Source organism: Acomys russatus, chromosome 1 (genome assembly GCF_903995435.1).
Source record: "Acomys russatus chromosome 1, mAcoRus1.1, whole genome shotgun sequence".
Lineage (NCBI taxonomy): Eukaryota > Metazoa > Chordata > Mammalia > Rodentia > Muridae > Acomys > Acomys russatus.
The window spans coordinates 45,303,128-45,329,718 of record NC_067137.1 but is presented as its reverse complement, the minus strand read 5'-3'; the positions used below and the strand labels follow the sequence as shown (position 1 = coordinate 45,329,718).

Genomic DNA, 26,591 nt, shown 5'->3' with positions numbered 1-26,591 from the left:
AAATAATAAATAGCTGTATTTGTAGGTTTTAAAAAAAGACACCTATATATATATATATCCTGGATTCATCCACTAGGAATAAATACCTGAATTGTATTAAAGCTGCCTTTGTATACTGTTTAAGCATTTATATATATGTATATATCCTATATTTAAGACATCTGGGTCCAACATTTATTTTTGTGATGTAATCTAGTTTGTTTGAGATCTTAAAGGTGAAGTAAAAGTCAGACCCTTTGTAGTTCGGTTCTGATGCCATCTCATCCTAAGTTTTTAAATTGTACCAAAGAGGTCTGCAATTACCCATGTTTCTCTGGATTCTTCTCAAGGGTCCTAAACAGTGAACAAAATTCTTGCATAGAATGTGTGAGAGGGCATCATTTGAAACCAGAGTTCATGCAAAAAAAAAAAAAACAGGAATACTGGGTATATAGTTAGAGATGGCATCAGACTTTTCAGACTGAAGTACACTGTCGTGGACCAGCATGCCAGCTTGGTGTTTAAAGGCTGTAACAGCCCCAAAGCCAACATCTGTTGCTTCTGAGTGCTCCCAGGTCCTTTCTGCTCAGGCCAGGTCACTGTGCTAATGCTGGTTACTTTGGGTGGAGGCAGGGAGCTAGCGCATTGCTACTTTCCCAGTAGCACTGAGCATGCTGACACAGCCTGCTGCTGGAAGGGGCTACTGGGATAACAGCGGGGCTGTCCTTTTATTTCAGATGTCTTTACAGACAAAAATGTTACTGTAGGGTTATCAGTCATAAGTTCTGAGTGTAGAAGATGAAGGAGAGTCTTCTATATGACCTCGCTTTACAGGCTGGAATCTTTAGCCCAGCTTCAAGGGCACGATTTTCAGGGTTGTGGTGGGGTTTGCATTTTCATCCTCCACTCTTGTTTTCTCTTAATAGGGAGACTTGGCGGATTCTTTTTTTATTGTAGAATCTGGAGAAGTGAAAATCACAATGAAAAGAAAGGTAAACATTCTTCACCCCTAAAATTCCTCATATCAGCAAGGAAAATAATGAATTAAAAAAAAAAAGATATCAGACTTCAATGTAACTGAGTTGTTGCTTTCTTAGGGTAAATCAGAAGTGGAAGAGAACGGCGCCGTGGAAATTGCTCGGTGTTTTCGGGGACAGTACTTTGGAGAGCTTGCCCTGGTCACTAACAAACCAAGAGCAGCATCTGCACATGCCATTGGAACTGTCAAATGTTTAGGTAGGGGTCACAGTGGTGGGCCTGGTTACGCCTGCATTCCAGGCCCTCATAGCAAATGGGCCATTTTATTGGGTTCACAAGTGCTGAGGTCCTCACAGAATAAGACCAAGGTTTGGACTTTATTGAAATAAGAACTCTCAGCTAACAAGTTTTATAGATAATCTGTCAAGAAAATGCCATGTGTTGTGTCTCTCAAAAGAGAGGTCTAAAATGGCACTTTGATGCTGTTCATGATTAAGCTTTGCTAGGAAGTTGCGGTGCCAGTCAGAAGTGAACCACTCCTCACCAGGGACCGCTCAGGTCTGCCGGAGCATAAGCAGCTGCGTTTATTCTGCTTCTTGTTGCTTTGTTCTACCAGGGGAGCCTGGAAGAAATGGCACTTTCAGTTGGCACCTATAGGGACTTTGTGTCTGAGAAATCACTCACTTTGGTAATGAAAAACACAGTTCATAAAATAGGGACATAAATGACATTAAAAGAGAGGTAGAGCAGGGCTCCGTTCTTCAAGAGTCCTGGCCAGCTCTTGTTTCTTGATGAGAGGTGCTTTGACTGGGGTAGATGGACATCTTAGTGTAGTGGTGATTTGGTTTCTCAGATGGCTATTTTTTTTAATCTCCTGGTACTTGTTTAGAGTAGTTGTTCATTTGCCTAGTGACTCAGTATACATGTCTAGGCTGCTCTTATTTTTACTAATGTGCCTGCTATACCATGCAAGAATGCCCATCCATAAAGCCTTATAAACCCCGCCTTTTTACCTTTGCAAATTTGAGAGATACATTTTGATATGTAAAGCAGTATAATGTTTTCCACTGTATATTATAAACTCAGTTTTAAATGCACGAGACAGCCAGGCCTAGTGTCATCTGTCAGTACTTCCGGCACCTGAAGCTCAGATCACAACTTCAAGCCCAGTTGGTTCAAGGTCAATGTGAACTACACAGCCAGGTTGCCTCAAAACCCAAAACACAAAGTGGGGAAAAAAAAAAACAAACCATGAGGCAGAGAGGCAAAGTGATGCATATGTCAATCAATAGAAGCCAACGAGCACATTATCCTGAATTACATAAACTGGTAGACGTGTGTAAAATCTTCACAGTGTGATAGTGCAAACTCTGAAAACTGGGTAAGAAACACTTTAGTACCAGCTTTGGTGTTTATATTGGGGTATTTATATAAGCAGGGTGAGGCATCAATGGTTGATTTTTGAAAGCTCTGAGGCCTTGTTAAGACCCTCATTTCCTCAGTGGGTCAGGGACCTCCCACCCCCTGCATCACAAGGTCGTCATCTGTCGAAGCATTTCAGACTGTAGCCGGAGAGAGTCCTAGTTCCCTTTTTGAAGAGGGACACTTTAACCTTATTTTTTCACATTTATACACTATCTACCTAAAAACTCATCTTGCATTGTTAATACATCAAGACTGCAGTATTATATCATATAGAAAGGAATGCCCTAGCAGTTCCTGAGTGTTGCAAGGAATGTATTTTAATGTAATGTTTTCCCTTTCTTAGCTATGGATGTGCAAGCATTTGAAAGGCTTTTGGGACCTTGCATGGAAATTATGAAAAGGAACATCACCACCTACGAAGAACAATTAGTCGCACTGTTTGGAACAAACATGGACATTGTTGAGCCCACTGCATGAAGCTAAAGTATGGAGCAGAGAGACCATTAGGGGAAAGTTGCATAGTAGTGGTCAGTCCACCCAGAATGTGTTTGTGTAGATGCCGAGCATTTTCTGTGATTTCAGGTTTTTCCTTTTTTAAACAAGAAACCTTTACAATGTATCAGTGAACAGTAGTGATTTAATAGTCAGTAGGCTTTAACATCACTTTCTAATGGGTAGTTCATAAATCAACAGAATCATAAAAATGACTTTCTATTCCATAAAAATTATTTGACTTAAAGTTTTATTCAAATGGTTAATATATTGAAAGCATACATGTTTAAGGAGATAATTAAAAGATGTAATCATAGGCCAACCTGTGTGTTTGGATTATTCAAATATATTGCTGACTGTGCCCGTTTAAGAGGGAAGCTGGTTTCATGCGATTTAACATGGCATCACATTCTTTTTATAATTCATCATATAGTCATGTGTCAGTCATTTCATTTTCTAGTTTTTCTGGCTTGATAAGTTCTGTGTTAGCCTTGACCTATTGGTGGAATGGTATGAAACATCATATGCAATTTTAAAATTTTTTATATTTTTGCAATAATGTACATTTTGACTTCTTTGACAAATGTCAGTCAGTAGCCTACGTAATCGAGTGGCTTTTGAGGCTGGTAATTTAGTCATTATGATGCCTGGGCAAAGAGTCTTTTAATATCAAAGATCATAAATACATTTTCCATCATCAAATATATCTTATCACATCTTCCTTTTTATTTTGCAACTCCCTGTATTCTTTATAAATTGCATTTTGACACAATGTCACAAAAGGTTTTTTTTTTTTTTGAAGGCTATTTAAGCTTAAATCTGACTTTTTGTCCTCTAAAAGTCCTGCATATTTAGAAAAAGGAAATTTTTCCTATCAAGAAAAAGGAAAACTTTCTTATCAAAAATTGTCTGGAATTCCTACGCACATGCCCACAGAAGGTTGCTTTGCTCTTTATGGTCCAAGTACTGCAGTGCTGTGCACATTCTGTGCCGGTGGTTTTCTGTTCTTGTCATGATCACCAACCAGCAAGCTCGTGATCAGCAGCCAATCAAGTGTGTTTGTTGTTTCCAGCCTTCACACACTCTGCTGCAGTGGTGGAGATAAGTCTGTATACAAGCAAAGCCATGCACGGTGATTGGTGGAATTTTGGTCTATACTTCACTTTAGGCTTTGTCCTTGCTTTAAAGTCAAGTCAGTTAAAAGTACACAGAGGACAAGCTTTTTCTTTGGTCACCAAGATGCTTATTTTTATGCCAAATATGATGAATTGTTATATACAACCAAAGCAATATACTTTTACCTGATTTTCAGGCCCCATGACTAAATGTCTAGAGACATTCTCACCGGTTATGCACCTTTCAATCGGTAGCTTCATTTTGGGAAACATGTTTCTGAGGAACAGAGGGATCTATATATGTTAAATTCATCTATGGCTGTCGTGATCTTATAAGAGAATGGTTATAGTCCTACTTGTACATGGAAACGTGGCTTGAATGTTAATTTGGTAACGCATAAACACGAAGTTCAAGCATGTTAAGCTTTTGATGTGGGAAAAAGAGCTCTCTTTACACGAAGGTAACGTGTTTTCTATTTCAGAGTTCAGAAACCATGTGTTTAAACAAGGACACAGTCCCAAAGCAGAAAGACAAGGAAAAAAAAAAAAAGCCACCTAAATTCCTGGTTCATCCTTCTGTGTTCTTTATTCACTTTTCAAGCTCTCTTTTGTTGCATTGCATAAGCTGATTGTTAACATTCGTGGAGCAGTAAACAAACGCTTGTTGAGTAAAGAACTCCAGCCAAGGCTATAAATGCCAGTTATGTTATTTTCAGTATTGTTGGTTATATTTAAAATTTCCTTAAAATAAAGCACACTTTTATAATAAATATTTTAAGCATTGTTTTCTTATTATGGTTTGTCTACTGTATAAATGCAACAAAATCTATGAGATATGGTTCATTGGAAGCTATAACCCCATAGCATACAGCAATCAGTACAGCTTTGCATGACTGTAGGTCTGTGTAAGATTTTAACTATTTTGGTATGTTGCATATTATTTTGGCCATTTAGAATAACCACAAAAATATGGCTAATTGGGGAATTTATGTGTAGAACTTCCTAATTAAGATAGCTCATTTGGCTTGTAGATGTCATTAAATCAATAGTGAAGAACCTTACTTACAGGAATTCTTTGATGAGGTTGTCATTCAAAGATGGCACCTCTTAAGTACACATGTGCAGCAAAGGAAAGTTAGCAATTCTTAGAACAAGATTCTTCATTTTGTTTTAAATAAGTTTAGAACGGTATGTGTTTTTCTTGCTTATCCGTATGAGTTAGGGCTTGGCACCTATGTTTTTAACAAAAATATTACCTATAATGGAAGTTGGATAAATATCTTTGGGTTACTCTTAACATTGGCACCCAAGCCCATAAAATGGTTTGTGTGGAGTTTGCGTTTAAACAAGGATGTAGGATTTTACAGAAAAGAGTTGGAGTGAGAAATGTGCTGAGTGGTTTTCATTTTCACAGTGTACCTAACAGTACAGGTAACTTTTAAAAGAAGTGTTATTATGATTAGATAACTTTCTGTAGTCTTAAACACCATGTGAGTTTGGAGGCACTGCACTGGGGCTTTGCTAAGCAGCTCACAAGGGACTTCTCATAGCTAAATAAAACAGTAACACTCCAGAGAGAAATAGGAGGAATGCTGCCTCTTAAAGTTATTAGTGGTGTGAGGTGCAGACTAAAGGAAAGAAATTATAGTAGGAATTTAGACAGATTCACCTGTTCCAAAATAATTTTTAAAGGTGGAAATCCTGGGTAAACAATGAAAAATATAGTATTCACAAGTATTTTAAAAATTCTCATCAGGCAGTGGTGGTACATGCTTTTAATCCTAGCACTCTGGGAGGCTGAGGCAGGCAGATCTCTGGGTCAAGGCTAGCCTATGAGTTCTAGAATAGCCAGGGCTACACAGGGAAAACCTATCTCAAAAAACCAAAACCAGAAAAAAAAACCTACTGTATTTTTCAGACCATAAGACTTTCCCCCAAAAAAAGGGGGGATTAGGGGAATTATGGTCCGATTGCTGCCCTTTGGGCATCAACAAAGAAGCCACTTAGGAACATGCACAGGAGTTCAGTTTGTCCCTGGAACAGGAAGGTGTGGGCAGTATTGGTATCCCCAAAATCTGAACTCCCTTCTCACACTGAGCTTGGGTCATGGGCTTCCCCCACCCCACCCCCAACACCCGCTGAGCTGAGCTGAGCTGAATGCCAGCTTGCTGTAGGGAGCATGGTGGCAGGGTGGGGGTGGGGGTGCTACTAAAATGTGTAGCAATAAGGAAGCTCTAGCAACCATTTGTCCCTCCTTGACTCCAGTGGGGCCACATTTTGGAGTTTCCAGAAATCTAGTAAAGTGCTCGAGTCTCTAATTCTTTCCTCCTGTTGAGTTAATACTGTTTAATATTACCTTATTTTGTTATATTTTAATAAATATTTTATGCTAGTACTAATTTGGTTCAGAATGTTTTCCCCCCTTGTTTTACTGCTCTAAAAACCGGGTGCATCTTATTGCCCAAAAAATATGGTAAAATAAATACATCTTATCATTGTAGTTACTGAATTGTGAAAATGTAAGCAGCCAGATATACCAGTTATTTTCGGGGAACCTCAGTTCAATCTGCACCCCAAAAGAATCCATGACTTCACCAAGACTGTTGTGCATCAGTAGCAGAACACATGGAAAATCCTTTCTTGTCAAAGTCTAAGCCAATAATCCAATTAATGACAATTATAAGCTAGTCTTACATAACAGAGCCAATTTTGAAATTTTTCACTGACATATGGGTCTTTTTTTTCATATATGGTAACTTTACAAACTTAAAAAATTTCCCTATAATTCTCTAATAAAACATGTTATCTTAATATAGTAAGATGTGGTGATCTATTATACAGAATTTACTCCTTATATTGATGAAGTGTCAGCTACTTGAAGATGTGGTCTCCTCAGATTTTGATTTAACCATAGGCTGACGCTTGCCATTCTCCCAGATAGAAACATGACACTCCAAAGTGGTGTGTAGATGTATTTGGCATATACACATGTACACACACATTTACATATATTTTGTTGTTGCCAACTATAATTGTTTCATAGTAGCATGTTACTCTTAGCTGGAAAACCCAAAATGACCTTTGTTTTTCTATGCACAAGGAAAAGTTAGAAAGGAGCCTTGGTTGTCTTTCCCTCCTCCATTTGGCTCTTTTTATTAGATGGATGGGGAACACTGCATGTATAACCACCCATGATGAATGAAACACAGATGCATTTCTGGAACCCCAGCCCTATCTATGATCCCCCAAAATGTAGTTGGTGGATTCATCCATTTATTTGTGAGTAAGGAGAAAAGACTTGGGAGTACTCTACTAAATGGTACAGGGATCAAGGTGTAGTGGTCCTAACCAGCCAGGACCCCAAAATAGGGAAATAGATGGATCCAGAGGGTCCTTGAAACCTACAAGAAGAACACTATGATGGGCAGATCTGGGCCCAGGGGTTCTGCTCGATCTATGGCACCAACCAAGGACAATATGTGCAGTCATCATCAAACCCCTACCCAGATCTAGCCAAGGGACAGAACATTCTCCACAGTTAAGTGGAGACTGGGGAATGACTGCCACATGAACTCTGGTGCCCCTTACTTGACCGTGTCCCATTGATGGGGAGGCCTAATGGCACTCGTAGGAAGGATAGCAGACTACCAAGAAGAAACTTGATACCCTAGCATCATATTCAAGGGGAGGAAGTCCCCATCAGTCGTAGTCATAGGGAAGGGGAATGGGGTGAAAGTGGGAGGGAGGAATGGGAGGATGCATGGGATGGGATAGCAATTGAGATGTAATATGAATAATTTTATTTTTCAATAAAAAAAGTAAAATGCAGGGGGTTGGTGAGATGGACTGAGTCTAATCCCTAGGATCCACAGGTGGAAGGAGTTAACCAGGCTCCTGCAAGTTGTCTTCTAACCTCCATGCATGCTACAGCATGTGTGTGCCACACATGTAACATGTAACACACACACATCTGCACAGACTAAGCAAACTTTGGGTAAATGAGAACATTAGATACCCAGCAAGTAAGTTCTTAACCTTGCCTTGGCTGCAACCATCCTGATACAAAAACCTAAATTATCTCTATTACCTGATTTTGGCTTCTACAGACTTGGTCTTGCAATGAAGCTTTGCATGGCCTCAACTTTATGTCTATAGACTGTTACCTCTTAGTGTGCAAACGAAAGTAAATACACGCAAGTGTTAGAGGTTCCCTGTAGCAAATGCCTTTTGCCACCGTTGCAAGCTTAGCCTCTAAAATTGAACACAAGCTTTCTCCTACTCCCAGGACCCAAGTCTCTCCCATATCCCCCACTTCAGTGAGGACGTGAACAATCTCAGCTAGGTGAGCAAGAACCCCAAAACTCGCTCTTCCTGCGACTCTTGCTGATTCTTCTTCCTGATGGGTTTAGGGAGAAGTTACCCACACATCAGCTGCCAAAGGTCCTGCTTTATGGTCACCTGAATAAAATCCAGACTTCTAGCTGCCTTATCAAAGATATGAAGAGTATTATGATTCAGCTCCAAAATGATGCAATTCCTTTTTCTAGGCATTACATTCCACACGCTACATGAACACCCTGAACTAAGTTAGATACAAAGTGAACTTGTTTTCAAACAGTAGGATAATATGGAGATATCTGTGTGAGTTTAAATATTCTCCCAAAAATGGTATCAGACGCTTTGGGGACCGTATTTTGAACGATATGGTTTTGTCTCGATTGCAATATTGGCGGAGCCTTTCGATACTGAGGATAGTGCTATCATAAGTATTCAAGTAGATGTCATGGGCTTTCTGAGTTTTTGTTTGGCAAAGTAGTAACTGTTCTAGTTATAGTGGGATCCAGGGAAATTGCTTAATTTCATCTCTAAATAGATGAAATAAGTTCTAGGTAGCATTTGTACAAAACAAAAAGTTAAAAACTTGTTTAAAATTGTAATTTATTCATATTACATCTTGATTGTTATCCCCTTGCTTATATCTTCTTCCCATTCCCACCCTCCCTTTCTCTTCCATCCTATTCCCCTCTCTGAGGGTGGAGGGTTGTGGGTCGGATAGTGGACCTCCTCCCCTACAGGCTGACCACAGCCTATCAGATCTCATCTGGATAGCCTGCACCCCCTTCCTCTAAGTGCCCGCATAGTCTCCCTGTCAAGGGGAGCTGAGCAAATCAGGAGTACCAGAGTTCATATCAGAAGTAGTCCCCGCTACCCCCCACCCCACAACTTTTTTTTCTTTTCTTTTTTATCATCTTTAACCAACTAAAACTTGTTTAAAACAAATTTTCAAACTGCTGGTATTTTTTCTCCCACATTTTAGCATAGATTTAATGCATGTGTACAGTAAACACACTAACCAAGAGGAGGTATTACATTTTTTTTTTTTACGTTTCTCTTATGATGAAAACATCTGAAGAATAGGATTTCTAAGATCTTATTGATCTTTATTCCGGCTTTTGAGTTAGCTGCTTTTGTTGGTTAAATTAAATTATGCTCATGTTAAATATGCATAACGTACTAATGTGTTCACTTAGCTCCCCCAAGGAAGGCAAAAGACAGGGTTAAATATCTGCTACAAAGTGGGGGGAATTCTATAATTATATTTTTACCTCTAATGAAACTATCCAAATCTAACTTAAACATAAGTAAGGTAAAGTATGACAAATGTTTTAAATCTTTGTACTGTTTTTGGTTCAAGGGGTCAACAAAATAGCATTAAATGCATGAATGAATGGGAAAGAATCAGCAGGGGTAGGGACTTAATAAATTAATGTGCGGTATCTTTATCTGAAGTTATTCTTCCCATCCTGATAACTTACAGCTTAACAATATCATCACTCGGGCTTTCCCCTCTTTTTCTTTTAGTAACATTGGAGGTGGGGGAGGGGAGATTGGTGTCATGGTTTACATACTCAAGACAGACAGATAAATTAGTGACTCAGTCTTTTGAGATCTGTTTTGGAAAACACAACATTTTAGTTTGAAGAACATATAAGTATCACAGATATTAATTTTAAATTGTTAAGTATATTTTTAATGATAGAAATTATTGATTTTAAATTATGTATATCCTAAGGATATAAATTATTATTTGACTAAGAAATTAATACTGGCATATCTGTTTTTAAGTTATGGATCTTGATGTTCCGCTAATAAAAGAAAATACAACAAACATGAAATTGTTGAAACACGGTCATGCTCTTTGGGGTCACACTGCAGTATCTGGAAGTTGTACATTAGAATCTTTTACTTTTTTTTTTTTTTTTAAATAGGAAAATTAGGCATTTCGTTCGGTTTCCTCTGGATTATTTTGAGGAAAATAATGCTTGATTACTATTTGTGAACACAATGTCAACCTCTGCTCACTTGGAAGTGCCATTTTTATTTTTTGTTTTTTGTTTTGTTTTGTTTTTGAGACAGGATTTCTCTGTGTAGCCTTGGCTGGCCTGGACTTGCGTTGTAGACCAGGCTGGCCTCGAACTCACAGCGATCCACCTACCTCTGCCTCCCGAGTGCTGGGATTAAAGGCATGAGCCACCACGCCAGGCTGGAAGCGCCATTTTTGAAAGTTTCCACCTCAAAAGTCCAAATGTAGAACTCAAAAGAATTTGAAATCTTGTTTCAACCATATATAAGTAGTCTCTTGTTTATTGCTTCTGTTATGTCGCTTTCGAGTACATTTAGAAACCCAAGAAATGTGGGCAGTTTTAAAGAAGGCTGATTTCAAGCTCTTCCCTAAATCTTTAATAGAATTGTTAGCAACTCCTTTACTTCCGCTCAATTTTAATTGCATCTCTAATAATCAGAAAAAAAAAAAAAACCCTATTCCATAGCGTAAATGCTTAAACATTTCAGGTTCAAAGAAAAAAGCTCAATAATGCCTACAGTAATGCTTATAATATGAATAATAAAAATGCCAATTATAGACTAGCTGCACCCAAATGCTATGAGCAATCTCCTTTAAAAGGAAGGTAACTAAAGCTGAGAAGCCATTCCCCACTTCTGGTGAAACATCAGAAAGAACTTGGTGGAAGGGCAGTTTTCTTTCTGAGCCCCTAGGAAAGGAGACACAGTTAAACTATTCGCCAAAGAAACTTAGAAGCGATCTAACAACTAAGTAAGTGTGTAGCATACGGTATGCCGATACTCCTCTGTGTGAACTAAGGGAAATGTAGGCCAAGACGGAAACATCGCTTCAAACACTCAATTTCAAAGCAAACGTCCATTAACAGCTGTGTAAATCCTCGAGCCCGATTTTATCTCATTCCTACAGTGGACGTCACTTGGCTGTTTTTCAACGAATCCTGGTCAAACTGAACATTGGTAAATCTTCCTCAGTTGTTGTGGGCGTAGTGAGGCAAAGGTTGAATAAAATAATCTCGCTAACGCACTACGGAAGGCAGTTCTGAATCAACCTTTGTAATCCCTATCGTGCCTGGGCCGTCATCAAGTCCCAGGCGAGCCTGCGCTGCTTCCGCTTGTGCAGTCATCTTCTTCCCCTCGCACTAAAACAATACCTTGGCCACCTGCCAAACTTTGAGCAGCAAGCGATTCTGCTGTTTATGGCCTGGAATGGGTGCTGCAACAACAGACCGAGGATGCTGGGAAGCCTCAAGGAGCCTAAAAGGAAGAGAGGAGGCCCCGGCTTTAAAACACTCCTTCCCTCCGCCCCCTCCCTTTTGTCTCAGACACCAAAACAAACGAGCTGATACACGTGTCCCTATGACTCTTGTTTACTATCAAGACTGCGCGGTGCACTCATCTCTGGGATATGTAGTCCAACCAGCTCCTCCCACCGGTAATTTACCCAGCTAGGGAGCAAGACTGAAACTACTAACCCACAATCCACTTCGACAGCAAAGTTTGGCTCCGGTCCCCAAAGTCTCGGCAGCAATCCAATCCGAAGCGCTGTCTGTAGTGATTGACAAGCCACCTTCTCCAGTAAACACAACAGAAAAGTCAATACATACCCGCCCACCGAGACGGACCACAGCACTGCCCAATGGAAAAGCAAGATCTTAGAATGGCAGTTCTGCAGACCAATTAAAGACGAAAAAGGCGGACGAAGGCTCAGCCTCCGGGGGCTTCAGGGGAGGGGGAAGACGAAGCTTGAAAGACTTGGTAATGGCGACGGGTTTGGTAAGTAGGAAAGTTTCGGCTGAGGAGTAGACGCGGCGGCCGGAGTCGCGGCGCGCACCAGGGAGGCGGGCGGCCGTCGGGGGACGCGCAGGCAAGCTGCTGGCGACGCTGTCGCGACAGGCGGCCGGCGTCCTGACGGTGTGTGGCCGCTGCCTTTCCGAGGGGTGGGGGCGGGTAAGGGAGGGGCTGGAGCGTCGGGGCCGGGCTGCGGCCGCTCGACCCTCGGGCTGCTCGGCACTCGACTCCCGGCGGCGAGCCCGCCGTCGGGGCCTCCCGTGAGCTCTCCGGGGCTGGACGGCCGCGGCGCCCAGGGTCGCCCCCCCACCCGGGAAGGGAGGGCAGGGTTGGCGGAGCCCGGGGTTCGGCCGCGCTCGCGGTGGGGGCAGCCGGGGAAGGGGCCGGGGCAGGGGAGGGGCCTGGCGTTCCAGAGGGCTCCGGAAAGTTTGACTCGCCACTCCCAGCGGCGGGGCCGAGGGGCGGATGGCGGCCGCGAGCCCAGGCGGGCTGGGGGCTCCCGGGAGGCGAAGCTGCCCCTGGGCCCCAGAGCCGGGCGGGGGAGCTCGCGGAGCCGTCGGGCCTGGGGCTCATTGTTACGCAGTTCGAATGAATGGGCTGCGAGGCGCCTGCGCGGTGGGGCTGCGCCAAGGGGGAAAACAAGCCTGGCGTCCAGGCTGTGGTCACATGATGGGGAGGGGGGAGGGGAGGAAGCGATGAATGGCGAAAGAGGTGGGGGTGGACTTGGCCAGCTCTGGGAGGCGCTGCTCGGCCTGACCCGGCACCGAGGCCGGCGGGCGAGGCCAGGCTCCTCCCTCTGCAGGCATATTTAAACAAACAAAAAAGGAGTTCGGGCGAAGCCGTGTTTTGTAGCCTCGCTCTAGAGTTCACTCTCTGGGACTTTTCATCGGGACTCGGGGGAAAGCACTGACAGTTGGGCGGGACGCACTGGCACCTCGTACCTGCTGCTGCTGGGACTCTGTGGGGCTTAAGAGAGCTTCACCATCTGGGGAGTGGGGTTTCAGGACGAGTTACGGTTTAAAAATTGGAATGATTTTTAACATAAACAAGTATTTGAATACAGCTGGTCTGGAGCTGTAACTTTGTGTTGGTTCTGCAGTTCCACCTCTCCCCTTAATCCTCAGCTTTGTGAAACTAAAAGTATTGTGGGATATTGAGTTACAGTCTAAAGAAACTCAGTTTTTGCCAAGTACTTTGGGTTTTTGAAGAAGAAATGGTTATTTAAACATTACTCAACTCGACTAGTACATTTCAGAACCTTTTAAAATTTCATTTTGTAGCTCTCAGCTTGGTTTTAGAAATCTAGTTGCCTTCACGGGAAAGCCCTTCCTTTGTTCATTTCCCTGATTAAATAAAAGGTGGTCTTCTGAGTGTTTTTTCTTTTTTGGTCGTTTCTCAGTTTCTGTCTTAAACGCTATACCATCAAATCATCTCTACTATATTTTATCTTTAGAGTCTCTCCCGGTGTCCAGTGAAGCAGGCAGATGGCATGAGCTTAGATACTGGGCCTGCGGTTCTTTGTGTGCATTACAATCTGGTCTGTGTGTTGGTGGGAAATAAATAGATCAGTACTCTCGTATTCACATTAAATTACCTTAAGTTACTCCCTAACTTATTAGTTAAACAAGGGCAGATATTATATGTGTTTTAGATTTCACATCGTGTACTTAGGGGAAAAGATCACAAAAATTAAAAATGGACAAATACCTATATATCGCATAAGGAAATTTGAAACATTTTAGTTGTAGCTGCCAAAAATCAGTAATTATATACTTTCATATTTCAGTCTGCATTTACTTTGTACTCCCAATCGTAATTTATATTACATTTTCATTATGGAAGTTTTTCTCAGCCATCCGTGGTCTATAGTCCCAGCACGTGGGAGGTACAAGCAGGCGAATGGGCTATGACCCCTGCTACATAGTGAGTTCCAGACTAGTGAGACCCTTTCTTTTCTTTCTTTTTTTTAAAATTAATTAATTATTTTACATATATACTTATTACACATAGTAAGACCTTTTCTTAAAGACAAAACAAAAGGAGAAAAAAGTCTTTAATATACTTCAATTTCTTTCTTTTTTTTATTTTTATTTTTTTTATTTTTTTTAAGACAAATGGCATGGCCTTAATTGAATAAACTACCTGCTCTGAAGATTCTGAAGTCTGTAACCCAGACTGGCCTTGAATTTGTGGCTGTCATCTATTATTAGATATCATTGAAATGTAAAACCATTAATGATATTACAGAAATGCAGCCATTTCTGTTTTTTAGACAGGGTTACTCTGTAGCTGCAGGTGGCCTGTAGCTCACTCTGTAGACCAGGCTGGAACAGTGAGCTTCCTGCCTCTGCCTCCTGAGTGCTCAGGTTCAGTCTGCCCCCAAGTCTGGACAAAACCAAAACCAAACAAACCTATTTTCACAGGTTGCTGTAGTAGGATAAAGATGTTTAGGGGTATAATCAAGTTTAGGAAAATAGGTTTCTTTCGTATAAATTTTAGATGATTTTGGACATGCCTGGACCAAAAAACAAAACAAAACAAAAAAACCAAAACCATTGTTTTCTTAGGTTGGTGTAATAATATGAAAATGTTTAGGATTACAGGTAAGTTTGGGGAAATAGTTCCTGTCATATAAATTTTAGATGATTTCAAATTTTTCATTAGATGACTTTTTAAAAAGATTGTTTTGTTGGGGTGGTGGTGGTGGGGGGTGTTTTGCCTTGTCTCTCTGCACCACATCTTGCAGTACCCAAGGAGGCCAGAAGAGGTAGTTGGTGTTAGCAGACTGGAAAAGGAACTAAAACACCATAGTGGGTTGATGTGGGTGCTGGGGATTGAACCTAAGGCCTCTGAAGAGACCATCTATCTCTTCAGCCTCCACAATGACTTAAATATTATTTGAATTGACAGTACTGGTCATAGAAAGTTTCATGTGGTCTGTATTCTATTTCATGTTGACTGAGAATGAAAATAATTTACTTTGATTTGTTTTAGCAAAGGAAGGGGATGTGAGGTGTATTTTTTTATACCTGTAACAATTGAGAAGTGGATACGTTTTAGTTTTATTGACAAGTAGGGAAATAGATCTCAGTGGTTAAACTATTGAGGACCACAAGGTGGTACTAAGTGGTAAGCTACAGTGGCAAAGTTACCAAAACCTACTGTGTGGCGGCTTGTTTTCATTTTTTAGCTCAGTGGCAAGCTAGAGTGAAGAAAGATTTGTCAAAGACGTGACATAAAATAAGTGAAGTATTGTAAAAGGACTGCAGTAAAGCCTTTGATTGTTTTTGATACAGAAAGTTGAATGTAAATTTGTTTTAGTACTGTTATGTAGCTTGTAGTTACATAATTCATTTTAAATGTTTCAGCTCTTGTCAGAGGTATATATTGATGGTACATTGCCTTCTCTTTAGCTCCTTTTTCAAAACAATTTGAACAAGTAGTCTGGATGGAAGTCCTTGAAGACTGAGGGAGAGCAGACAGAAGGCCTTTCACAGTTTATAAGGATCACTGAAGAGAAAGATAGGACTCTAGAAACAAAAACAAACTTCCTGTTTGTTTGTTTTTCAAGACAGGGTTCCTCTGTGTATCCCTGACAATGCTGGTGGAACTCACTCTTTAGACCAGGTGGATCTCAAACTCAGAGATCTACATGCCTCTGTCTCCTGAGTGCTGAGACTAAAAAGACGTGTACATCCACTGCCCAGCATAGAAACTCCTGCAAACCAGAGTCTAATATATTTTGAGCTAAAGTTTTCCCCTTTATATTTTAAGAAGGAAAATGATCTCATTCAGTGGGCCAGGGTCCTGCTTTCCTCATCCATAATGTTCACAAAGCCGTTTTGAGTAACTAAAATGTGAATTGTGTGGCAGTGCTCTGGAGGGAGGCAGGCAGGTGTCTTAAAAACCCAGCTTATTTGTTGTCCACTGTTGTTCTTCTTTCTAAGAATATCTAGATACTTCTGAAAGTTTAGAACAAAACATTACATTTTAAATTTTTGAACATAGCTTTTAAAGTACAACTAGAGAATTGAACCTTTGAAAATCATTGATTTAATGAATCGACATGTGCCTATTTAACTTAAATACAAGGCAAGTCCTGCTGCTCATTCTAGTGCCAGTGGGAATGAACAATAGGGTTAGCTCTAGCAGGGGGTGTTTGAGAGTGGAGCTTGTTTATCAGAATACCATCTAATGTATGTGGGATTGTTTCTGAGGAAAGGCTGAAGCGGGGTACCTTTATATTTTCAGAGGTCTTGCTTTCCCCAGCATGAACTGTAAGAAGACACAGACCAGCGACTTGTATTTGTATGTAATCTTTGTACATGTGTGTTTTCTTGTGCTGTATTATGCTGGCCCTGTGAGATAAGTAGCACTGTGAGTTTAAAGATAAATTACTGGATCCAGATTATGCAACCACATGATTAAAGTGTGAGCCTTTTATTTTCAAGTTTAGGTTTTCTTTTCCTGTATAGGAAATAAAGACCTTAAAAATCAAAACTTGCTGGGCATTGTGGTGCACACCTGTAATCCCAGCATTTGGGAGGCAGAGGCAGGCAGATCGCCAGGCTGAGTTGGAGGCCAGGCTGATCTACAGAGTGAGTCCACGGCAGCCAAGACTATTCAGAGAAACCCTGTCTCGACAAAACAAACAAAATCAAAACTTTATTTAAAGAAACAAAACATATAAAAACCCTTTACTTTAACAACTTAAGCCAAAACCCAGACTTGACCATAAGTAGTGAGAAGTATAACAGTAAACACTTAGTTGGCCTTTTAATTGTAAGTAGTTCTGCTTTAAAGTTAAAATTAGGGTTGTCCCCACAGTTAAGCTGTGATGAGATTGTGACAAAGAGGGCAGGTGCTGAAATTCTGAGAGATGGCTAATCTAAGTTAGTGTACTGTACATGATGAATGGTAGCCACTGCAGCACAGTGGGTTGGGAGTGGGTAGACCTAGCTGGGGAGAATGACAAAACCAAAGCCCTCTGCAGGGGAGACAGACAAGACATGTTCAGTTGCAGTTCTGTGGGCTCAGAACAGCATTGCTAAGACACAAAGGCTGCCTGAAAATGATGGTGAAGTGAGGCTATTTTCCAGATGCAACTGTAGTTGAAGTCTAGTTCACAGTGTTTGGAACATAATAGGGATGTTCACAAGGGTTTGAAGTTAGGAAGCCAGATTGAATTATGTTCTTTAAGCTGTTCAGTAGATCTCTAAAGGGTGAATTAAAACCTGTGATCTACACTTAGCGTTAGTTGTTTCAGAAAACTTGGGAAGAGTGACTAGTTCTGTGTGTCTTAGGAGTTTCTAAGTAAGGGATCTGCATTGTAACTACTTGTCATCACCCTTTTTTATTTGTTTGTTTTATTTTGGTTTTGTTTTGTTTTGTTTACAAGACAGGGTTTCTCCTGTGGTCCTGGCTGTCCTGGACTCGTTTTGTAGACCAGGCTGTCTTCGAACTCACAGAGATCCTCCTGCCTCTGCCTCCTGAGTGTTGGCATTAAAGGCCTGCTCCACCATGCCTAGGAATCTGGAAGCAGTTGGCTTATCCAGAAAGAGAGAGTGTTCTTTAAAAACATAACCCCTGCATGTTTTACAGACCTTGCCTATTCATAGTTTTAATATGATTTGTACAGATTGAAAAAACTTGTTTGTAGTTTCACTCATGCCAGATCTCAAGTCCATATTATTAGTGGTTCCCTGTCGTCTGATCATTGCTAATAACACTGACCATTCAATACTGAAGATGTACTTTGTGTTAGGTATTTGAAACATTTTTCCTTATCACTGTACTCTTAATTGTTCCACTTCTCAAAAAAAGGTTTAAGAGTGTATAGGTTTTTGACAAACCCATTTTATATTTAATCTGATTTCTTATTTTATATTTAATCTGAGTCCTTACCCTTGTATCTTTCTTCCATTTTCTTACACTAGGATTAAGACTCACTCTACTCCACTTTACAGATTTAGCATCTATGACCACACAGTGCTCAAGGCCCTCCTACTTCCTGGTGGTACTAGTTTCTCTATTTTCCTGACCTCATCCAGTGGCACCTTGCCAGATCTGACAGTTTGCTGATGTGAGTTTCTTTTGTTGGGAGTCTACCTTTTTCCTATTGACAGCTAAGCCTTACTCTGTACACTAAAGCCTAGATCCCTTGACATTCTGGTTGACTGTTCCTTGTTGCAGCTAACGTAATGCCTTGAATAATACTCATTAAACTACCTTTTTTGATTAAAAAAGTGTGTTCTTGTCCTGAGGACTGACCCCTAGTCAGGTATGATAGACAGGTGATCTACCATTGAGCTACATTACCCCAGCTTATTAGCAATCATCTTTTTAATATTAGCACTTCTTTTTTTTCTTAAAGACTTAACTCACTTTATTTTTCTTGTTTTAAAAACCCCATGTGATAGCCACAGCTGGAGCCTGAGTCCTCTGAACAGAGACTCTGTTGTGGGTTTTTCACGAGATGATCAGTGAATTTCTAATAAGGAGACTGGGTGAACAGTCTCTTTCCAGAGGTCAGGTAGCTGTAGGTTTTGGAGATGGCTTCAAACGTAGCCTTGGCAAAGTTGCCCAGTGTGGCAGTATGGCCCCTGGCTGATGTGTAGCAGTCATCAATACCGACCATCATCAGTAGCTTCTTGGGTACAGGAGCACAGACAATACCAGTGCCTCTGAGGGCAGGGATGAGATGCACCAAAACAGCCATAGCAGCCTGTCACCTTGCGTGGAACAGTGTGAGGCTTACCAGTCTTGTTCCCCCAGTAGCCTTTCCGCACAGGGAGGATGGAAAGCTTGGCCAAGATGAGGGCCCCTCAGATGGTGGTGGCTACCTCCTTTTAGCACTTAACACTAAGACCAGCATGCCATTGTGGTCCCCAGTAGCAACAAAAACCTTAAAGCTAGCTGGCCCACTGTCCAACGGTGTCGGCTTCTGCACTGGCATGATCTTGACAACCTCATCCTTTAGGGATATGCCCAGGAAAAAGTCAATAATCTCGGATTTCTTAATGGGCAGGGAGAACAGGTAAATGTCCAAGGACTTGTCCTTAACCAGTCAGCCCAGCTGGTGATGGGATCCACTCCTTGTCTTTGGCTTTACCTCTACGATTGAGGGCCAGCCCCCAAGACTGAACCTACCTCAGAAACCCCCTTGGCCTCCTAATCCTGAACCCCCAGAGCCATCCACCATTTGATGTTTTTCCCAGGAATAAGAAGCAATCCCAGCAGTTCTTAACACAGCATACTTGGGTGTTTGAAAACAAAAACCACTAAACAGGTCTGGTACAAACAAGTCATTTCCTTGGGAGATGGGAATTGGGCATCATTTGTTTTTAGCAGATGTGTGCTGCCAAGTGAGAATCACTGGTTTAGGTAAATCTGCTCAGGGTTTCAAGCCCTGGGTAGAGAGAGGCACAGAAAGCATGCTTTAATACTTGAGAAATCACATTTGTGGGAAATTATTATCCCAACAAGTGTTGGTGTAGCAGCAGTATGCTCAGACTGATGAATTAGAATGTTGTAATCAGGGAAAACACATTCCCAATGTGCTTCATACTTTTAGATAGACTCTTAGGTACCTGAAGTTACAACATGCCATGTCACTGTTCCAAGATACATGGATGGCTTGTCAGATTTCCCAAGAAGAAACTGCCCAAACTAGAAAGCTGTATGTTTATCTACTGCTGACTGTTTTCAGTGTCTAGTTTATTTAGGACATTAAGGACCCCCACAACATGTTTTCATTGCTGCACAATCTTGGGTTTAAAATTTTAAAACTTTTTTCATTCATTTTGGGGATTCAGAGAAAGTAGGACAGGTTTTATAAGCATGTTTTGACACTGATTTAGCCACAGGTTCAGTCACTTGGCTCATAAAGTGAAATAAACTGGAATCAAAAGCCATATTTTCTTCTATCTAAGCATCCTTCTACCACACTGAGACATGTCCTACAGTTGATACTGAGTAAGCCTCTGAAGCAGTGCCCAGGGTAAGGGCCTAGTTAACATGTCTACCAAAGTGTGCTATGGGAAACAAGGACAGCTTCTTGGAGTTGGCTGATTCCTTTCATTGTGCCTTTCAGGAATCAAATTATTTTGAGGGAAAGAACTTTAGACTTGTTATGTGTTAGAATCCTCAAAGTACTTTGCTGAGATGTGCTGTTCGTCTGGACTGCTGCCCTCTCCCTTGGGATAGTTTGTCCAAGGCTTCCACAAAGAATCCATAAAGGAAGTTAGCTGGGATTAAAGTTGAAATCTTTATCTTAATGTGACTCAAAAATTTGAGTCTCTTTCTATAAAAAAGTAAAAGGAATTTTTAGTGGCACCTGTTTGTTTTGAAGTCAGTTTTAGTAATTGTTTAGCTAAATTTACTATAGTTTTAAAAATGCATCTTTCTGGGAATAGCAGTCAATATAGAATCAATATATGTCTTTACCTTACTCCCTTTTTTCTGTGTAGCCCTGGCTATTTTGTAGACCAGGCAGGCTGCGAACTCAGAGATCCTCCTGCCTCTGCCTTCCAGAGTGCTGAGACAAAAGGTGTGTACTCCTATGCCTGGCTTAAAATGACATACCTTCTTCTCATTATTGGGTCCCAAATCTCCTGAAGAAAACTTGAGAACATTTTGATTTTTACCAGAAGTATAGTATAATATAGCCATTGTAAGATTCAAGATTTATTTTGTTCCTGTTTTTGTTTTTTGAGACAGTTTTTTTTTGTGTAGCCTGCCTGTCCTGGACCAGGCTGGCCTCGAACTCACAGAGATCTGCCTGCCTCTGCCTCCCTGAGTGCTGGGATTACAGGCATGCACCACCACATCCAGCAAGAATCAGAAACTCTTAAATGTTCAGAGAATATAATTTTAAGTATGTTTAACTTGCTCACGTTGGGAATATTAGGAAGCAAAGTACTGAACAATTAAATGAAAAGGTTTTTTTTTTTTTGGTTTTGTATTTTTAAAGAGAGGCTCTCACTAGGTATACCTGGTTGGCCTGGAATTTGCTTTGTAGATGATACTGACCTTGAACTCAGAAATCTGCCTGCCTCTGCTTCATTGAGTTAGGGAATTAAAGATGTGTGCCACTACCCCCAGGTCCTTTAGTCCTTTTACTTAAGGAAAATTGGTTGATCTCAATTTCCTTTTGATTTTGAACACATCTGAAATACGACTTGCTAGACTTAGTATTTACATTTGAAAAGAGAGTTACTATTTCAGAAAATGCGAACATGTATAATTCTGCTGTTAAGGAGAAGAGATGCTGAATTAGCAGTGTTAATCCTTTGAGATTTATGTATAATTCAGTTTGAGCATACAGTTCTGGATTTGTCATGGAGGAAGTGGGCAAATAAAATGGCATTGTATGAGTAAGTTGAAATGCAGCATAGTGCTGTCTCTCTGACTGACTTTACACTGTCCAGCTCACATGTCATTGTCTTTCTTTTCTTTCAAGTCGGAGCACCATAACATGGTGTGGGAAGTCAAGACAAATCAGATGCCCAACGCAGTACAGAAACTCCTGCTGGTGATGGACAAGAGAGCTTCAGGAATGAATGACTCGTTGGAGTTGCTGCAGTGTAATGAGAATTTGCCGTCCTCTCCAGGATACACTTCCTGTGACGAGCACATGGAACTTGGTAAACAAAATGAGAAGTTATTTAGGAATCTCACTAAGATTCCAATTAATTGCTGTATTTCATGAACTTCTTTACTTGTCTTGTCTACCTAAAAAAGTATATGAAGAGTTTGTGTAATAGGAATTTTTAACATTCTTCTCTCTGCTTTTCATTTTAGTGTGCCGTGTGAGCGTGCGTGTGTTTTTATTGTTGGAGTGTGGTGGGTGCGTGCATGTACGTATACTGGCACAGATGTGTATGCTGTGAGGGCCAGGGGTGTGTATCAGTATTTTCCTTGGTCACTTTCCACCTTACTTTTTGTTTACTCCGTGAACATAGGAGCTCACCAGTTCAGATAGACAGGCAAGCCAGCAAGAGCCCCAGAATGCTCTTATCTCACTGTTCCAGATCCTTCAGTTACGGACAGGTCCTGTCCTGCTATGTAGCTTTTGTGTGGGTGATAAGCTAGAAACTTGGGTCCTCATGCGGTGCAGCAGGCCCAGTGAGCCATCCCCCACAGCCTTATGGAGGAGGAAGTCCCTCCTTTTAAAATGTAATTGAAAACAGTGTGAGCTACTTAGGTACTTGCAGAGACTTAACAATTTTTTTAGAGTAATAGTTTCACTTTGTGTTTCAAGATCAAATTATTACATACTTTGTTTTGAAAACCCTGCCATGTGACTTTCTTAGTGAGCTCTCCATGGTTGATTTGTTGGTCTGATGTGGAAATGACAGTACCCATGAAAGTTGAAGACCAGACATTTGTAGTGATTATTCCTGATGAGCTACTGCAGAGAGGGGTTTGTAGAATGACTAGGTGAATTGAATTCTGATTTTAAATAGCATTGCTTGTAAACTGCTGTTCTAGAGTAGTTATGAGCACCTTTGGCTCGCTGCTTGGCTTTTCAACATGCCTTTGACTTCCTGCAATCTGTAGTTGCTTGAGTGGTTATAGAAACAGAGGGTGTGGCGCGTGACGCTCTTGGCTTTACAAATGATGATATTGCTATAATGCTTGGGACTTAGAGATCCTAACAGTCTAAGGACATACTGTATATGTATATTTTCTGGATCCTAATACTTTTGAGTACTGTTTACTATTGACCAAGGAGCAATGTTTTTGGCAATGGTTGATTGTCCATCTAATGATGGACATGGATCCAGAGAAAGCTGGCTAGGGAGCCAGCTCTGGTGAGCTCTTATGTTCACGGAGTAAACAAAAAATAAGGTGGAAAGTGACCAAGGTAAATAAACAGACCCTGGCCTTCACAGCATACACATTTGTGCCAGTATACATAGTTAATTTTCTAAATCTGAAAAAACAGAAATCAGCTTTTCATAATACAGACATGGTGCATTTAAAGGCAGGGTATTGACAGTGAGGTAAGGTAAATAGAGCAACCTGGAGACTGGCTTTACACCTCCTTGTTTCAATGAAATGGATACTGTGTAGTCAGCTTGTTAAGAAGGACTGTACTGGCCAGCCTGGTCTACAAAGTGAGTCCAGGATAGTCAAGGCTACACAAAGAAACCCCATCTTGAAAAACCAAAAACTAAAAACAAAAAACAAACAAACAAAAAAACCCACCAAAGAATGACTGCATCACCTGAGTTACTACTTTTACCTAAGTCACTTTAGTTTTAGAGGTCTGCTCTGGAATAATTAGGATACTTAGTTTTTGTGTTTCTGAGGGCGTCTTTTGTTTTGTTTTTTGTTTTTTCCTATTGTAATATTGAGCACTTTTTTGTACCCATTGCCCTGTGGAAAGAAAACATAGAGACTGATGTCATCAAAAAGGTGATAAAGCATAGTCACTGCTACATAGCATAAAGCAAAGTAACTAGTGTTCACAGATGAATAGTACAGAACATTTATTAATCTAGAAGAGAAGGTTGAAAAGATTATTTGAGATTAGATTCTACTTTTTCAATGGAGGACCCAAAGGAGGTGAAGACACAACTCCATAAAGAAATGCACTGTCTTAGCCCCGTTTTCTTTCATTAGTGACATTTGTAAGTAATTTTAAGAGTTTTCCTTTTTATATTTTTAATTTTATCTTACTTGTATAGGTATTTTGCCTAAGTATGCGTCTGTGAAACACATGAGTTTCTGGTGCCTATAGAAGCCAGAAGAGGATATTATATTAGATCCTTTGAGACTGGAATACAGACAGTTCTAGCCTCCACGTGAGTGCTGGCATTGAAGCAGGGTCCTCTGGAAGAGCAGTCAGTGCTTTTACCTGCAGAGCCATCTCTCCAGTTCCTAGAATTTGTCCTGACTTGCATATTTAAGGGACCCTGTGGATCTGTACAGAGGGTGCACGCGCGCGCGCGCGTGTGTGTGTGTGTGTGTGTGTGTGTATGTATTTCTGTTGTTTTTGTTAGTTTGTTTCATTGTTTTAGTATTTTGTTTTTTGAGACAGGGTCTCTATGATAGAGCTCTGGCTGCCCTGGAATTCAGAAATCCAGGCCTACCTCTGCCTCCTGAGTGCTGAGATTAAAGAGTGAGTTACCATGCCTGGCTCATGAGACACCCCAATCCTTTGTTTTTGGGGTGGTTTCCGTTTTGCTTTTGAAGAACTAGGTTCTGGGATGTACCTTTGGGGATAATGCTGTTTTGATCTAGGATCTCACTATGTTGCTCAGGCCAGCATTGAACTCAACCATTCTTCTGTATCAGCTTCCTAGAGGTTGGTTTATAGGCCTGCACTAACAGGTCCAGCTAAATAGAAAAACTGAAAAAAGATGTACTGAATCTATTCTACTTGTTTCTTTGTTGTTTTTAGTCAGGGTCTTGCTCACCCTGGGTACAAACTTGGAGTCCATCAGCTTCAACCTCCCAAATATTGGAGTTTTAAGCTTGTATCATCATACCCAACTCACAAAAATTAGTTGAGATTTGAGTTGAGTAGCACTACCTAAACCTTGATAGTATGCTTTCTGGTCTCATCTTTAGGAGTTGGTTTCAGTATTGCAGTTACTTGTTAAATGGGTCAGTAAAGCTTGTATATAACTCTATGTACACATTAAGTGCCCTTTTCTTCCTAGTCTGCTAATGTAGGAACATAGCACTTGTCTATAGATCATTCCCAGATGAAGTATAGAAAACAAAATGAACCTTGTTTTTCAGGCTCTGACCTCTTGTAGTAATTGCATGATGGTTCAAGCAGTGAAACATTGCCGTATTTATAGCCACTGAGCTTTTTCCCTCGGGCTGCCTAGATCCACATGTACATACATTTTAAATGAAAATTGTTTCTGTCAAGAAATCACTGAATTTAATTTTGAGTTTATTTCCTTACAGATTAGTTAAATTTGTGTATTCCTAAGTGCAATTACTTATTATTCACTATAATATTAAAAAGTAATAATCTTGTGCTTATTTCCAGACGACCTTCCTGAACTTCAGGCTGTTCAAAGTGACCCTACCCAATCTGCCATATACCAGCTAAGTTCAGATGTGTCTCATCAAGAATACCCAAGACCATCTTGGAGCCAGAATACCTCAGACATACCGGAAAATACTCACCGTGAAGATGAGGTGGACTGGCTAACAGAATTAGCAAATATTGCCACTAGTCCACAAAGTCCACTTATGCAGTGCTCATTTTATAACAGGTAGAAACATTGATTATGTTTTCATTTCAAACTTTTTTATCACTAAGGCTGACAGGATAGCTCAGTGGGTAAAGGGCTTTGCCACCAAGCCTGAAGGAGTACACCTGCAAGTTGGCTTCATGCATGCCATAGTGCTTGTGTTTATACACACACAGAAATGAAAAAGAAATTTAATTTTAAGAAGCTATTGTTTAAAATCTCCCCAATTTTACAATAATGGTATTTGCTATTATTGGATGATCAATTTAATATTTAAAGTCAGTAGAATTAACATCCTCACAATGATCAGAGATGATTTTGTTGTTTTGAGAATCAGCTAACAATGCTATGAGAAAAATATAGCATAAAAATATATGTGCCTAAAAGTAAAAAAAAAAAAAAGCCTAAGGAATACATTTTTATGAATATTTGCTTTTAGAAATAAATTATATTTTTAAAGGACCATAGTTATAATAAATACTGTATATTTTAAATGTTTATTAACTATATATTTGATTCATTGTGTTTTATATTTTTCCATGGTGTGCCTAACCTTGTTTATCTACTAATTCTAAGGTTTGCTAATCTTAAAGCAGGGGTTGGAGATGAGGCTCAGTGGTCAATAGCACTTGTTTTTGTAGAGGACCCAGGTTTGATTTCCAACATCCGTATGATAGTTTACATCCTACCTTCTGTTAATTCCAGTCTGACTTGCCTAGGCACCAGGCTTGCACATGGTACACAGACAGGCATGCAAGCGAAACACTCATTCATATAATGGAAATGATAAGTACATACATACGTACATACATACATACATACCCACAAACTCCCAGTAATAAAAGCCACTTCATGTATCTAAATCTAAGTTAAGAAAATGGGTGGATTTGCAGTGATGCTATGGAAAGTCCCAGCTGATATTCCTAGGATTATCATTTTACTAAATATGATAGCTTGGAAAAGTGCTCCCGTTTTCACTCCTTTGGAAGAAGTAGATCAGAATATGCTAGGCAAGCAGGAGGAACTTGGAACTTTGGTGTTGGCCCCAAGTTGTATACTACTTTGCTGCAGCATGAATTAGTAAGTATGAACGCCTATTTGTCTTGTATCCTGTTAAGGCGTGCTACTTTCCTGTTTTGCAGGGTATGGGTCTTGGTAGAGCAATGTAGTTCACTTAAATTCTACATAAATTTCCATAGGGAGGGAAATTTTTCTTTCAGAGTACCATGTC

The 26,591-nt window shown here is 40.5% G+C and overlaps 2 protein-coding genes across 4 annotated transcripts in view; both read left to right on the top strand.

Moving 5' to 3' along the window:
- The window catches only part of Prkar2b (protein kinase cAMP-dependent type II regulatory subunit beta), a 94,826-nt gene extending 90,416 nt beyond the window's left edge, over nt 1–4,410 (top strand). The window contains exons 9-11 of the mRNA XM_051144751.1: nt 906–971; nt 1,077–1,215; nt 2,726–4,410. Of these exons, the coding sequence (XP_051000708.1) occupies nt 906–971; nt 1,077–1,215; nt 2,726–2,859 (339 nt within the window). The 3' untranslated portion in view covers nt 2,860–4,410. The remainder of the gene's footprint in view (nt 1–905; nt 972–1,076; nt 1,216–2,725) is intronic.
- Nucleotides 4,411–11,984: 7,574 nt separating this feature from the next.
- Hbp1 (HMG-box transcription factor 1) overlaps nt 11,985–26,591 on the top strand; it is a 28,988-nt gene continuing 14,381 nt past the window's right edge. Inside the window, exons 1-3 of one of the 3 annotated variants that reach the window (XM_051144723.1) lie at nt 11,985–12,125; nt 21,601–21,784; nt 25,153–25,381. In XM_051144723.1, the coding sequence (XP_051000680.1) occupies nt 12,111–12,125; nt 21,601–21,784; nt 25,153–25,381 (428 nt within the window). In that variant the 5' untranslated portion in view covers nt 11,985–12,110. Of the gene's footprint in view, nt 12,264–18,077; nt 18,223–21,600; nt 21,785–25,152; nt 25,382–26,591 lie in introns of those variants that run through there. The other 2 variants (XM_051144731.1, XM_051144741.1) reach the window with 2 other exon arrangements.